General features: G+C 48.6%; 5 protein-coding genes; 2 read left to right on the forward strand and 3 right to left on the reverse strand.

Moving 5' to 3' along the window:
* Positions 1-467: 467 nt before the first annotated feature.
* Positions 468-1,898, reverse strand: CHC_T00008761001 (similar to mRNA binding protein CSP41 precursor). XM_005715013.1 is given in 2 exon segments: positions 468-692; positions 693-1,898. The coding sequence occupies 1 exon segment, from the start codon at positions 1,896-1,898 to the stop codon at positions 693-695; it is 1,206 nt and encodes a 401-aa protein (XP_005715070.1). The 3' UTR covers positions 468-692.
* A 2,767-nt stretch (positions 1,899-4,665) lies between these two features.
* Positions 4,666-5,040, forward strand: CHC_T00003908001 (hypothetical protein). Its single transcript, XM_005715014.1, has one exon. The coding sequence runs from the start codon at positions 4,666-4,668 to the stop codon at positions 5,038-5,040; it is 375 nt and encodes a 124-aa protein (XP_005715071.1).
* A 10-nt stretch (positions 5,041-5,050) lies between these two features.
* CHC_T00003909001 (hypothetical protein) lies at positions 5,051-6,058 on the reverse strand. XM_005715015.1 is given in 5 exon segments: positions 5,051-5,069; positions 5,215-5,414; positions 5,538-5,620; positions 5,712-5,772; positions 5,773-6,058. 4 exon segments carry the CDS (start codon positions 5,770-5,772, stop codon positions 5,051-5,053), a joined length of 363 nt encoding a protein of 120 aa, XP_005715072.1. The 5' UTR covers positions 5,773-6,058.
* Positions 6,059-11,129: 5,071 nt separating this feature from the next.
* Positions 11,130-11,216, forward strand: CHC_T00003910001 (hypothetical protein). Its single transcript, XM_005715016.1, has one exon. The coding sequence runs from the start codon at positions 11,130-11,132 to the stop codon at positions 11,214-11,216; it is 87 nt and encodes a 28-aa protein (XP_005715073.1).
* A 15-nt stretch (positions 11,217-11,231) lies between these two features.
* CHC_T00003911001 (hypothetical protein) lies at positions 11,232-12,107 on the reverse strand. The gene has a single exon (XM_005715017.1). The coding sequence runs from the start codon at positions 12,105-12,107 to the stop codon at positions 11,232-11,234; it is 876 nt and encodes a 291-aa protein (XP_005715074.1).
* Between the last annotated feature and the right edge of the window lie 240 nt (positions 12,108-12,347).

The raw sequence follows: 12,347 nt of genomic DNA on the forward strand, positions 1-12,347 counted from the left end.
AAATGTTGCGAGAGCCCATGTTCTTCGTATTTTTACTTTTTAAAATGTCTGTTTGTGGGCATTTCTGGTATTTCCTCTTCGGATGCTAAAGTCAGCATCGTCATTATCTGGAGAGTCTACTGTGTTCTGCTTGCTCTCGAAACACAGACGTGATCAAAATTTGAACGATATTGGAGAAAATGTCTCTCTCCTTACTGAGAGCTGAAGATGTCAGAAGTTTCTTTTTGTTCTTTTGAAATCTTCAAAAGCACGCTGTCCGCAGCGTTTGACACATTCGCTTTCTTTTAGTCAGCTTTGAAGCCGATACGCATGTACATGTCCTTTTTCGAGGACTCTTATTCTGTATGGATGTCCCCGAAGAACAAAGGTCAGGCAGCCCATATCCAACCATATCATATCCCTTCCCATTCCTATGTCCAAACAGTAACGATGCCAACGCATTGTCCCTTCGCCTGAAGCACGGATTCTGGACTGAACTAGTATATTGCTCGGACTGTAAAGGAAAAAAGAGATTTCTATTAACATGGAATGTTTGCATTCACTCTAACTAGCAGAGAAGGCAATTACCCATAACGCGACCAATATACATAAAATGCCGCACTTGATGAACTTGAACTCTTCGGTCCCAAAAGAAATTGCGGTCCTGGAGTGGCGAAATATTAACTCGCGCTATTATCGACTGCAGGTAGTATTCAGACCACTGAGGCGCCCTTCACAGTGCTGAGAATAATATCATCAGTTGTGAAATCGTTCTTTAGGCCGCCCCTCTCCTTTTTCAAAAGGAAGTCGTTCTCATACGCATCCTTCAACCCTGCCATTAAATCATATTCCACCTCCCAGTCCAGCTCTCGCAACGCTTTGTTGGGAGAACAGAAAAAGTGTTGTGGGCGGAATGGGAAAGCCTTCTTTTTCCCGAAGTCCATATCCTTTGGATTGTAGTGGATGATCTCTGGTTCTGGCTTGCCCATAGCCTTTGCGCACAACCTGGCCACACCATCAAAGGTCACTGCTCTACGGTCTTGAACGTTGTAAACTTGACCGAAGGAGACTGGGTTGCATGCGCATGCGGCCATCGCTGCGGCCAGATCGCGCACATGGCCGAGCCCGGTAAGGTGGGCGCCGTGACCAGGGACGCAAATCGGCATTCCCTTGTCAAGACGTTCGAAGAACCACTGATCCAAAGGGTTGTAATTTCCTGCTCCGTAGATATAAGTTGGTCTAATGGCAGTGTATGTAACATCTGTTTCACGAAGATAGTCTTCGGTGTTGAGTTTTCCCTTGTGACGGCAATTTGGGTCCACCTCGTCGCCCTCGATGTGAGGCATCACAGGGGCTTTCAAATAAACACCTGCAGAAGACATGTAGACGAAATGGGCGTCCATCTTCTTTGCGAGGTCGGCGAGGGGCTTGGAATCGGAGAGCTCGCGACCGTTGTTGTCGAAGATGACATCAAACTTTTCGCTTGCGAGGGCTGAAGTGAGAGCTTCAGCATCGGTGCGGTCCGCAACGATCTGAGTAGTGCGGTCGTTTCGTTCTTTGAAGTGCTCGTCGGTCTCTCCAGGAACTTTCAATGATGGGTCTCCGACAGGCTTCGACCCTCTGTTGAGGACAACGACGTTGGCGCCACGGTTGGCGAGCTCGTGGACTAGGTACAAACCAGAGAAGCGAGTTCCGCCGATAACGAGCACCCGTTTGCCAGTGAGAGGCTGGGCAGCGACTGCAGACACGACTGTGGAGCTTTTCAAGGGGGCAGTGTGAACATGAAGACGAGATGAGCGTATCGCCTGATTGCAGAATTTAGCAGGATTGCGTAGAGACAGAAAGGATGACCGACTCAGTGATGTGCCAGAGTTTCTGACTGATGGTGCAGTGGTTGGAACAAATGCCGGGCGGAACATTGCTGGTGAAATGAGTGCGGTGAGGTGAACGGCGGTGAGGTGAATGAGGCTTGGCGGGGGTGAGATGGGTGCGGTGTGGAATGCTGGGTAAGATCTGATTATCTGACGGAATCTGCGAGAAGAGAAGAAATAGAATCCGGAGTTAACCCCTGTTGAGAATGTACCGTTGCGATGTCGTTTCTTCGTTGACGTGAAAGGGAGGTTTGCCTGCGATACTACCCTTGGTAGTCACCCATGCTGCTTCTCAACTCTGAATCTCGAAGACCTCTTGACATCGGGCACACGTGTGTATCTCGGGATGGATTCGTATCGCAGAGAGGACCACTTGGCATGTTCCCATTGCCCCCAGTACGGGTGAACAGCAGCTCTTAATACAACATATACAGATATACCACGTGTCCATGGTGTACACGATGCCCACGTGCAGCCATTTGCGGACAGATTGAGGGTATATTTGACCACTGGCGAAGGGCCCTGCTGGAGCGGTAAGGGGTGCGGTGTGATTGCAGAGATCCATTCTGCAGCAGTGCGGTCCAGTCGGTATGATGTGAACACTTTTCTACCTGGACCGCAGGGTTTTGATAGCAGATGCACTTGTTCTTTGCCGCCGACTTGCAATAGGCCATCGCCCCTCTGCTCACATCTCCGCTCATTTCTCTCACATCTACGGCGTACCACTGAATCCTCTTCCATGGCAAATAACTGGGCTTCGTTCCGGAAGGTATGGCTCAAACCCGAGGTCTATCCGCTCATTGGAGCCATGGCTGCGGCCGTGGGCGTATGCACCGCCGCCTTGCTCAACAAAGCCCGCGACCCTTCCGTCACATGGAATAAGACCAAGCGAGGCGGGGGGATCGAGGCGCAGCTCGAGGGTGTCGACGAGATCGTTCCGATGTGGAGCTCCTCGAAGTCGTCTTCAACACGCATTTTCGGTGGCGGCAATCCAATTATGGACAGCAAGATTGAACACAGATCAATTCCATTGTCTGTTACCGTCCCAGTAGAAGGCGGCGATGAAGAAGAAAAGGAGGAAGAGCAGGTGGCGGGGGAGGTGTCCGAAGAGCAGCCTGTTCTGGAGGCGGTCACCGAGTTGCTTGACGAAACCGCCGAGACTATCAATGCTGCCGTCGACGCCGCTATCGAAAGCGCTGCCGGTACACCCGAGACTGTGATAGATACTACTGGAAAAGTAGCGGCGGCCGTCACAGAGGCAGTAGCTCCCGTAGAAGATGCGACCGAACCAAGTGCTGCCGACAAGTCTGCTGGCGCGTAATCCTACGACTTCGTGTCTGGCTTGTCCTTGGGAGTGCGCCAACATTGTGTTTCACCTCCTGCCTCAAAAGTTTAGTGCTCGCTTCATACGGTAAAGCTTACACTATGCTCGTGAATATTACCTATGCACATCGCTTCCGCCATCTCCGGTAGAGAAAGTCCGTACGGCGTACTTGGTTGTCATCTGCAGATTTAAATCTTGCCGCTGTACATGATAGTGGAGCTACTAAACCAGCCATATAGCATCAAAAATGGCTTTCATATCTCGCGTTTTGAGCACAGAAAGCCATGTGTTGTTATTGTCGCCGTCCGCAAAAGACCAATTAAACGTCACTTATTCAGGATATAGGTAGGGTGGAATGACTAGAACGTAGTGGTCTGCCGGGCGAGCTCGACCCCGCAGGGTAGCATGGTTGATGATGTCGCTAGACTTTGTCAATATGGGAACCGATAATAACACAGCCTAGATGCCTTTTTTTGCCAGCCTTTTAGACTTCATTTGCGCCCCCCTTGTCGTGTCCTCACTATCACGTGTGACGTCGCACGGCGATCCGCCGTCTCAGATCCAGTTCCCGTTGTGCCCCTGAAATAGGAAGGAACACCGATCTCACGCTTTATGAAAGGGTCTTCATCCGCAGCTCAAGATTTCGTGCAAGCTCCGGTGATAGGGAGACATGATCTCTTTCGCGGCTTGCTGAGTGCCGATACCATCACGCTTCCTCTCTCAGCAGCTGGCCAACAAGCCAGTCGCCTCACAGCCTGTGGCGACGGGTCATTTGCGTTTGCTTCTCGTCGTAGTGTTTTCAAGCTTCAATGTCATCCAACTCGGAAGAGAACCAGACCAGAGGACCAGGAGAACGAGAGCCGCGTCCGGACAGTTGCCAAAGATGCGAACTCGTCGGTCACAGATGCTGTGTCTTCTGCAATTGCAGATGAATACATTGTACCAAAGCCTTTCTCGTCCCTAACCGCCAGCAAGTGCGTTCCACATTGCACGCATCAGACCGAGGTGCAATCTGTGATTGCTGATGAGACCAGGCTTGCATCTGTTGATATGTACGGCAGATGTGTCATCACATCAGCGAGGGCGAGTTCTTCTTCGAACATGAATGCGAAGGAAATCGTTACAGAATCTGAATCTGATTCGTTTGTTCTGTCTCCGACATCTTTGTCGAGCGGAGATCCCGGATGGGCGGGAGTTGCATTGAAGCAGAACGACCCGAACGTTGCGGTCATAGCACGCCAATTTTTTCGAGACATCACGCTATTTGACCGCAACGTAGCTGTCCGCACTGTACATAGTATTCTCACTCCCGGGGCTATCGGGTTTTGCAACGAGAATAACACGATAGCCGTGGCAGAGGGTCATAACTTGTCATTTTATGACTTTAGGGCCGGAGAACGTGGATCATGCATCGGGAGAAAGCCCGCTGGTACCGGGAATCTGCTTTGTTTGGATGTTTCCGCGGATGGAAACGTCGTTGCTGCAGCAGGAATGGATCGAACTGTACACATTTTTGACACCAGGTCAATGACTGCACGGGAAAGATGGCCGAGCTGTCTCAAGTACGAGTGTGCGGGAATAAAGCTCAGTCAGGAGATACCAGGTATGGTTTACGTGTGTAGCGTTGATAACGAGGTGGCGTGCGGTGCGTGGAGTGCTAAGATGGCAGATCATCTGAAAAGTACTGCGACTGGATCTGAGTCTCTTATGATGTCAGGGGCAAACACGAAAAGCCCCAGACGGGCGTTTGGGTTCAGGGGAGATGTACGGCTAACCGGCATTACCCGACGTAATGACGGGTCTGAGGAGATTGCTGTGATGTCTGAAGCAGGGGCTTTCTATCTGTTACGCAGACAAAGAAACTAGCATCCCATGTTTAGACAGGACTAACATGCCTCTGGCCGTGCTCCTATACTCCTGGTGAGACCCCTTCTAACTTATGAGGCAGGACTGTCTTGAGATGATGACGTCAGCGGAAAGAGGACATGAAGGTTCTTTGTCTTGGCCCCGCGAATATCCACTTAACCTAAAAGTGGTCACAGAGATTTCGAGATCTCGTTTATTTCTGTTGCCGCAGCCTCCAGGTGCTCAAGCCAGTTGCTGACATCGCCCAATTCTTTAAGCTCACGAGTGAGGCGATCCAGCAGTGTCATCCACTGCGCGTTCTGATTTGCATTGGCGACAAGAAGTCTCTCTACGTTACGAAGCTCAAGTTCAATTTGTCGTTGCGCTACGTATGCCTAGTATTGCGGTGACACGGTATCGAATACGAAAACAACACTGAATGAAAGGTCAGTAGAACAAGAATGGCACATGCTGAGGTCGACGGGGTGGGAAGAAGGACACCAACGCAAATGACATACACATGAAACGTCTTCGTTAATCGTGGTCAGAAGGATGTCGCTGTATTTCTCAGCGGCCCTGATCACATTTCGCTCTCCCTGCACTATACAAAACAAGTTAGTTGTTTGGGAATTGGGCAAGACAGAGTTATCGGCATATGCATTTTGTATGGACTGAATTTTTTCGGTACGTACAAAGCTGGGGTCTAAGCTTCTGTTTGGCCTTTTCAGCTTCTTTCAGGTGGACCGCCAGCATTTTACCCGAGTTGATCTAAAACAGAAATTCACGCAATGGCAGTGAAGTTGGGAGAGGTTTCTGCGATTTTCGGAGTAGCATTCGTTCTTTTTTTCCTGTTACGGCAGGCTACGTTTCTCTTGTGAATGAGGTGCGGGATCCGATTGAAATATCAACTGAGCAGGCTCGCTAGACTTGTCTACAGAGACGCACTTGCCTGAGGTTGGTACGTACTGGTGAAATCGCCATATCCCAAGGTGCAGCTGCGATTAAAAGCTTTGCAATGACATGTTCGCTTCCGCTCTTGTGTTCTGAATTGCATTACAGCGTTTTACTGCATGTCTTCTATGCTGTCCTTGTTGGACTCGTCACACAGCTAGGACAGGTGGACACGTGTGAGTCAAAAGAGAACTTTCTTCCCTGAAAATGATATAAAGTCTACCCCCCCTGAATATGACATCAGAGGCACTTCGCCCAAGCCCACGTACTCTTCTCAATACTGTATAGCAAAGATGAGCTTGAGTGAAAATGAATTCATCGTTCTACGTAGAAAATGGATGCGCAGGTTGAGCTCACTTGAAGTCAACAGTGCGTACGGAATCCGGAGTTGGAAACTAAAACTTTTGATCACGAAGCATTTCGGGACGCCGCAAGTTTGTCAACAGTTCTTCATAGCAACATTTTCACTTCGATCACCAACATCTACGTACTGCACGTTGCTGTACAGTACCCTTGGGTACAGTATATCTACGGTATGGGTTTCTCTATCCGGTAGGCACGAAGCTCCGCGTTCCAAACGGACATGGCTGCATCGCTATTGTACATTGCGAAAGTGTGTTTCAAAATGGAAGTGCTGATGTCAGCACCTCTGAATCTTGTCTAAGAAGTACATCTTCCCATTTTTTGTCTTATGAAAGAATCCACCCACAATTGCCAGTAGCTTTTACAAAGCGAATCACTTCGAAGAGCAAAAAATGACTGTACGGCACTGCACCGTAAATGCGAAGTACTGTACTGTACCGCCGTATGGTAGGCGTGGACCTACTGGCTTGCACTGATGACCTGCGAAGTCAGTCTCAGCAGCAGTGCATGTTTATGCTCATTATGAAAACAATGGCGTGACTTGCCCTGCCTTGTGTTCCAGTTGATCCCGACAACAGAGCACTTCATGTGAAGTGCTCTGTTGTCGGTATCAACTGATATATGTAGCCATGCTAATATCTCTAGCTGTTCACAGCCATGCTAATATCTCTAGCTGTTCACAGCTAGAGATATTAGCATGGCTACATATATCAGCACACCTGTAAACCGTCTCAATGGTTGCTTCACGCACTGGACGCGAACCTACTGTCCGAGTTACTTGATGGTGTTAAGAACCGACAAAAAGACATAACCATATTATACTACACTGCACAGCGCCACAGTGATACACAGCGGCGAGTAGATCTTCTGAAACGCAGCTCTTCCCAACGGACGCCGTTTCTGCTTTAAAGCGTAGTTGCGAGCTTCGTACAGTACCCTTCGTACATCACCAGCCGAACGTTTCCAAAGTTTGAATCGGTTTCTCCGTGAGGTGGGACCCGATTCCACGCTTCCGACGATGAATCGAAAGTCAAAAGATGTACAACAATGGTACGCAATCGAGTTCTGCGCATTGCAGATGCCACCTCGCTCCTGATTTGTTGTTATCGATACAACACTGCACAGTCTAGTTGCAATACCTCTCGACAGTAGGTGTCACTCTTCTCCAGAGCGCGATTCGTCAACTGACTTCACTTTTCAGCATATCGAAAGCGAACAAGGACCGCGCGACACCATCTAGCGTACAGACATCTTTAACCATGTTCCGTGAGCGTGATGGCTTCTATTTTGCCCTCTCCTTTGAAACATGAGAGTTACATCTTCAAGCGGAGAAGCTAGGAGAAATCCACACCTTGTTGTAGAGAACGCGATCAATCTTGGCGTTTCGAATATTGACGACATGATGCCTATTATGTACTCTGTACGGCGACGAGGTCATGATCATTGCTGCCTCGGCACGGCGGTACTGAACGCAGAAATTTATTCGTCAACATCACGGATTCCATACTGTAAACCTTATTTTACCGTTTAAGTATTTAAGTATCTCTACGACGCTGAGGGGACGACGGAGAGCAGCATCAAGACGTGGGTCACGGCACTGAGATCCTTTGCCAGTGTTTGAGCTTGATCTTATTTTCTGCGCTGCTATCGTAACTTGTTATGAGAACGTAGAGAAAAAGGCGCCATGCATAGCAACACGAATCGAGCTGCTATGCAAGGCGCCTTTCCCCATGCCACCTCCTCAAGATGACTCAAACACGGACGGAGAAGAATACATTGAAAAGCTTTTTCTACAACCCTTTTAATATTTGACGAAGATGTGCTGTATCAATGGTTTGTAGTACAAACTACAAACTTTGTACTGCATCTGCACGGTACGTATTCGGATGTACCGTATGATCGTTAGGTTAGACGGAACAGCGTAACAACCGGCGCATATGCTGTGATGATATGTCTCGGGAGGTTGTACAGGTCCGTGGACAGGGTCTCTGTGAGCCGCTGTAATTTAACAGATATGTGCAGTACAGATCTGTAAAGAATTACAGGTCGGACGCCTGAAATGTAGCGGAATGACGAGTTAAAAAAACGAGTTGAGGGAGGCTCGTTTTTGTACAGTTATGGGCCCGGGAATGCAGCTGCGGCCGCATGTGAGTATGTCACGCTCCCAATCTCAACAACGAGTGTGGCAGGGTACCTTCCGCAGTCTTAGACACTTCGAGAGATACTGTACGTGTACAAGCCCTTGTCACTGATTTTCTGGAAGCTCAACCACTTTCACCATCTCATGCCGATCATCGAAACCATGCCAACCTCTCAGGGCAGCACCTGCACTCTATGACGAACATAGTGTCGAATAAGACCCTTAAAAGCACCTTGTTTGTGCCGCAGGCCGAGGCGGTCCTGAGCGGCACTGTAGCAAAGCGTGAGTACCTTGCTCAATTGTTCATTTCCATGTCTACAGACCCTTACATAAGGTAGTTTCCCGCTCTAGATGGTCCCCCGTCCGTTCTCAGAACAACTGCTGATTTCGTAAAGTTCACCTTGCAGGATACCAGCGCTGGACTGGTCCAGTGCTGGATTTCAAATCTCTTATGATACTGCAGACTGTCGGCACTACGCTCTTTCTGCACCACCTGATGCCTCATGTCACGGTGTTCCCGACATCCACGCAATATGCATGACGTTATACGTACAGTAAAATCCCCCATGCAGTACGAGTATCGTAGATATTCACTAGCACGGAAGGCTGGGGAAGCTGTCCCCACTTCATCTCATGCCGAAAACGCGCGAAAACAAGCCATACATATTCCGATACGTATTTCCCCTCAACGTCGTTCCGCACCGAGCTGCGTCAAATCAGTTACGCTTCCTTTCCGCACCATATGCTGTCAACATATGCCGATGCGTCTCTGGATCGGCCCACGGAAACATGCGGAACTACGAGTAAGGTCCTTTAACAATCAAGATACGGTAGGCCAAAAGACTCCTTGCCGGCTCACGGTCATTCCCAAATACACGGTTCGCTCCGCTTCATCATTCTTCGTGCTGTAAATCCTCTGTACCATACGTGTTGCAAAAACCTAAAGTCTTTAAACATTGCGCAATCCTTCTCCTTATCAAGGAACCTCTTTAAAGAGTGTGATGGGACAGCGAAAAACGCAGCACGCATTAAGCGGCGATACGGCTTAATTTACAGTGAGAAAAGCAGCAGGGCTTTCAGTCCTCTGTAGAACCAAGTTGCGAGGCTCAATTCTAGCACAGGAATCGATGCCCTGCTCGTATTGCGGTCGAGGTGTCGTTTTTGCATGCATTCCCTTTGACCATTTGTGACGCCCATGTTGGCTACTCTCTAAGATCTGTGATGAGATTTGGTGTAAAAAAAAACCAACTGCCAATCAACTTACGGAGGCTGTACAGTACTGTATTGTATTTAGATATGGCTGATCTCCGCATTTTCATGAATCGGACCCAACCGAAATGCCACTTTGAATTCCCTCATGGACTCCTACACAGCGCTCGAACTGCTACAGCTTTGAAAAGTACCAGATAAAGAAACATGTAGACCTCTATTTATTGAGGCGATTTTCTACCTCTTATTGTAATATTGCTTCTACCCTACCGAGCGAAGCATACCAAGGGTACTGTATAAGCTCTAAAACGTTTTGATTTTGTGCCTATGCAGAAATTGTAGCGCAACTTATTCCAATTTCCCTTTTTCTACAGTACAGCAAAGGGCGTAGCTGTGGGCGGACGTAAAATCAGTAGTTTCCTTTTTGTCGTAATTGAATTAGCGCCAGATTCCCTCAGGTTCAATTACGGGGGTACAAACGAACCGTGTGTCCCGGAATAAAAGACCCAAACCTCTTTCTGACGGCGTATCTGGTTCTCAGAAATTTTAGAAGGGGTTGAGTACAGTGGAGCGCTCACCATGGACAACCTAATCTTACTGATGTTCCTTCAGACGAAGTCCTATACGACAATGCAATCCGAAAGATTTCTGTAGAGGCCGATTTTCCCCGCGCTTCTGACCGAAAGGAAGCAATGAGGGATCAAAACTTATCGATCAGTGACAAAGACTTCATGAAATGTCGTCTAGTGTCTATTGGACTGTTACTTCTGAAATGAGGACAAAAGTTTTTCTATTTTTTTCTAGACAACCCTACTCGCCATTTCAATTCTGTTTGTTTAAACAAGAGGGCCATCACCACGGGTAAAGCATTTGCTTGTCGATTCCAGCTAAAACCAACTCGTTGATGCTCATGAAGGTGTTGAAGGAAAAAAAAGGCTTACAGTACGCATTTCTCTTTAAGCCAATTTTATACCAGTAGCATACTTTATAAACATTGCGTTGAGGGCTTCCTACCCGTCTCTAACTTTAGAAAAATTTAAAGATGACTCAATCTACTAAAGAAAAATAGAAACCGTGGCCATCAAAGTTGAAAAGAAAAAAAAACACAGATTTTTATGTTTGCTAACGCTTCGTCGGATAGACACTAGAGGCATTTGGAAATGGACGTCAAGTTGCAAACGTGCATTTGATGCTACCCACAACTTGCTTCAAGAGAGCTCATGCCGGTGCTTCAGCGATACATCCTGGTCAGACAAGTATGGTATTTAGAGCAGTTCGTGTCTATTTGCGTGTACGTGCGGTGCAATGGTAATAATTAAATTTCGACTCGGTGATGCTGTACAAAAAAGGTTAGGTAACAGTTTATAATTCGCCGCGAGGAGTCCCATGTGTCCTTCGCAGGCCTTGCTGAAACCCTTGTGCCTATACGGTGACTACTGAGCCCATCATGAAGCTAGCCAGCACCCAAGAATTGCGACAAGAGCGCCCCTTACAGAGAAGATGCGGAGTCAAAGCAAACTGGAACCAGAGTTAAAATGAGTTCCCCAAGTTACAAGCGCTTTGAGGCCTTCCTCTTCTCGTTAGTCTTAGTATAAATGTGACATCTTGCTCTTGGCACACTCTCACACATGCCTCTGCAGTGGGGGCAATGCCACTTCTCCCTTCCCTCCAAAGCCTTCTCAAAGTTCCACCTCAGCTCCTTAAAACATGGTTCACACACAGCCTTGCGGCACTTTTTCTCCGTGGTCAGGTTGGCGCAAAACATCTTTCGGCTTTTCTGAGTTCGGGCACAAATGTGACAGAACCGACTCGGCTGTGGAGTTGCATTTTGCCGCGAGCGACGCGATTTCGAAATGCGCTTCTTCTTCGAAAGGGGAGTTGTCGGGCCCCGATTCAGGTTGCGAGTAAACAGGACACGTCCGTCGTCGATGATGGGCAATGACACTTCCTCTTTCGCACTCATGGCTGAAATAGATACTAATGGTGTGTTTGACGCGATAAAACTTCCATACGCTACATCCGTCGGAGAGCTCAATTCCGCTTTGACCTGGAAAGATTGCGGAGGTAGGCGTGTGGGACTTGGCCAGTCGATGGCGTGAATAGTAGTCGCCTCGTGCGCAGTGCCAGAATGTTGGTGCTGCACATGTGGACGTCGGTGGAAGTGTGTACTCATTATGTCTTGCTGAGAAGGCGAAGCTTCGAGCGAGAAATCTGAGAGCGGAGAAAGTTGAACTGCTTGCAGGCGCGGGGTGACAGCCTCTAGGTCAGCAAGGATATCATGAGACGTTTCTTCCTCATGTGTCTTGACGAGACGCAAGTCGATGCAAGTCGGAGGGGCCGATTGGGTGTCCCAAGCCAAATCGGCCTCCGTGAACAGGTTTGATGGTGTGAAGTGCGGAGGGCAAGACATCTCGGAAGTTGCCATTGAGGTGAGGCTCGACGATGATGATGGAAAGGGTTGGAAAACCTAAGGGGGGTACGTAGTGACGGGGTGGGGAGCAGCTTTGAGCAACTGTGTGGTGCAGGTCAAATGGAAACTGGATGGCTTCAGTACTCGCCGAGCGGGTGCTTGGAATGATAGATGAAGGAGGATGTGCGTGTGGTGTAATCCGGGGGGGGGGGGGGGGGGAAGAATTACTCTTTGGGCTCACATGCAAGATGAACA

The sequence above is a fragment of the Chondrus crispus genome, genomic scaffold (assembly GCF_000350225.1).
Source record: "Chondrus crispus Stackhouse genomic scaffold, scaffold_206, whole genome shotgun sequence".
NCBI lineage: Eukaryota > Rhodophyta > Florideophyceae > Gigartinales > Gigartinaceae > Chondrus > Chondrus crispus.

What these genes read in the sequence shown, in the direction of transcription:
- CHC_T00008761001 (XM_005715013.1), bottom strand. Translation starts at nt 1,898, where the DNA reads ATGTTCCGCCCGGCATTTGTTCCAACCACTGCACCATCAGTCAGAAAC.
- CHC_T00003911001 (XM_005715017.1), bottom strand. Translation starts at nt 12,107, where the DNA reads ATGGCAACTTCCGAGATGTCTTGCCCTCCGCACTTCACACCATCAAAC.
- CHC_T00003909001 (XM_005715015.1), bottom strand. Translation starts at nt 5,772, where the DNA reads ATGCTGGCGGTCCACCTGAAAGAAGCTGAAAAGGCCAAACAGAAGCTT. An exon ending in GAAGCTTAGACCCCAGCTTT is followed by an intron (nt 5,621 to 5,711) that starts GTACGTACCGAA and finishes TGTTTTGTATAG; the next exon opens with TGCAGGGAGAGCGAAATGTG. An exon ending in TTAACGAAGACGTTTCATGT is followed by an intron (nt 5,415 to 5,537) that starts GTATGTCATTTG and finishes CCGCAATACTAG; the next exon opens with GCATACGTAGCGCAACGACA.
- CHC_T00003910001 (XM_005715016.1), top strand. Translation starts at nt 11,130, where the DNA reads ATGAAGCTAGCCAGCACCCAAGAATTGCGACAAGAGCGCCCCTTACAG.
- CHC_T00003908001 (XM_005715014.1), top strand. Translation starts at nt 4,666, where the DNA reads ATGGATCGAACTGTACACATTTTTGACACCAGGTCAATGACTGCACGG.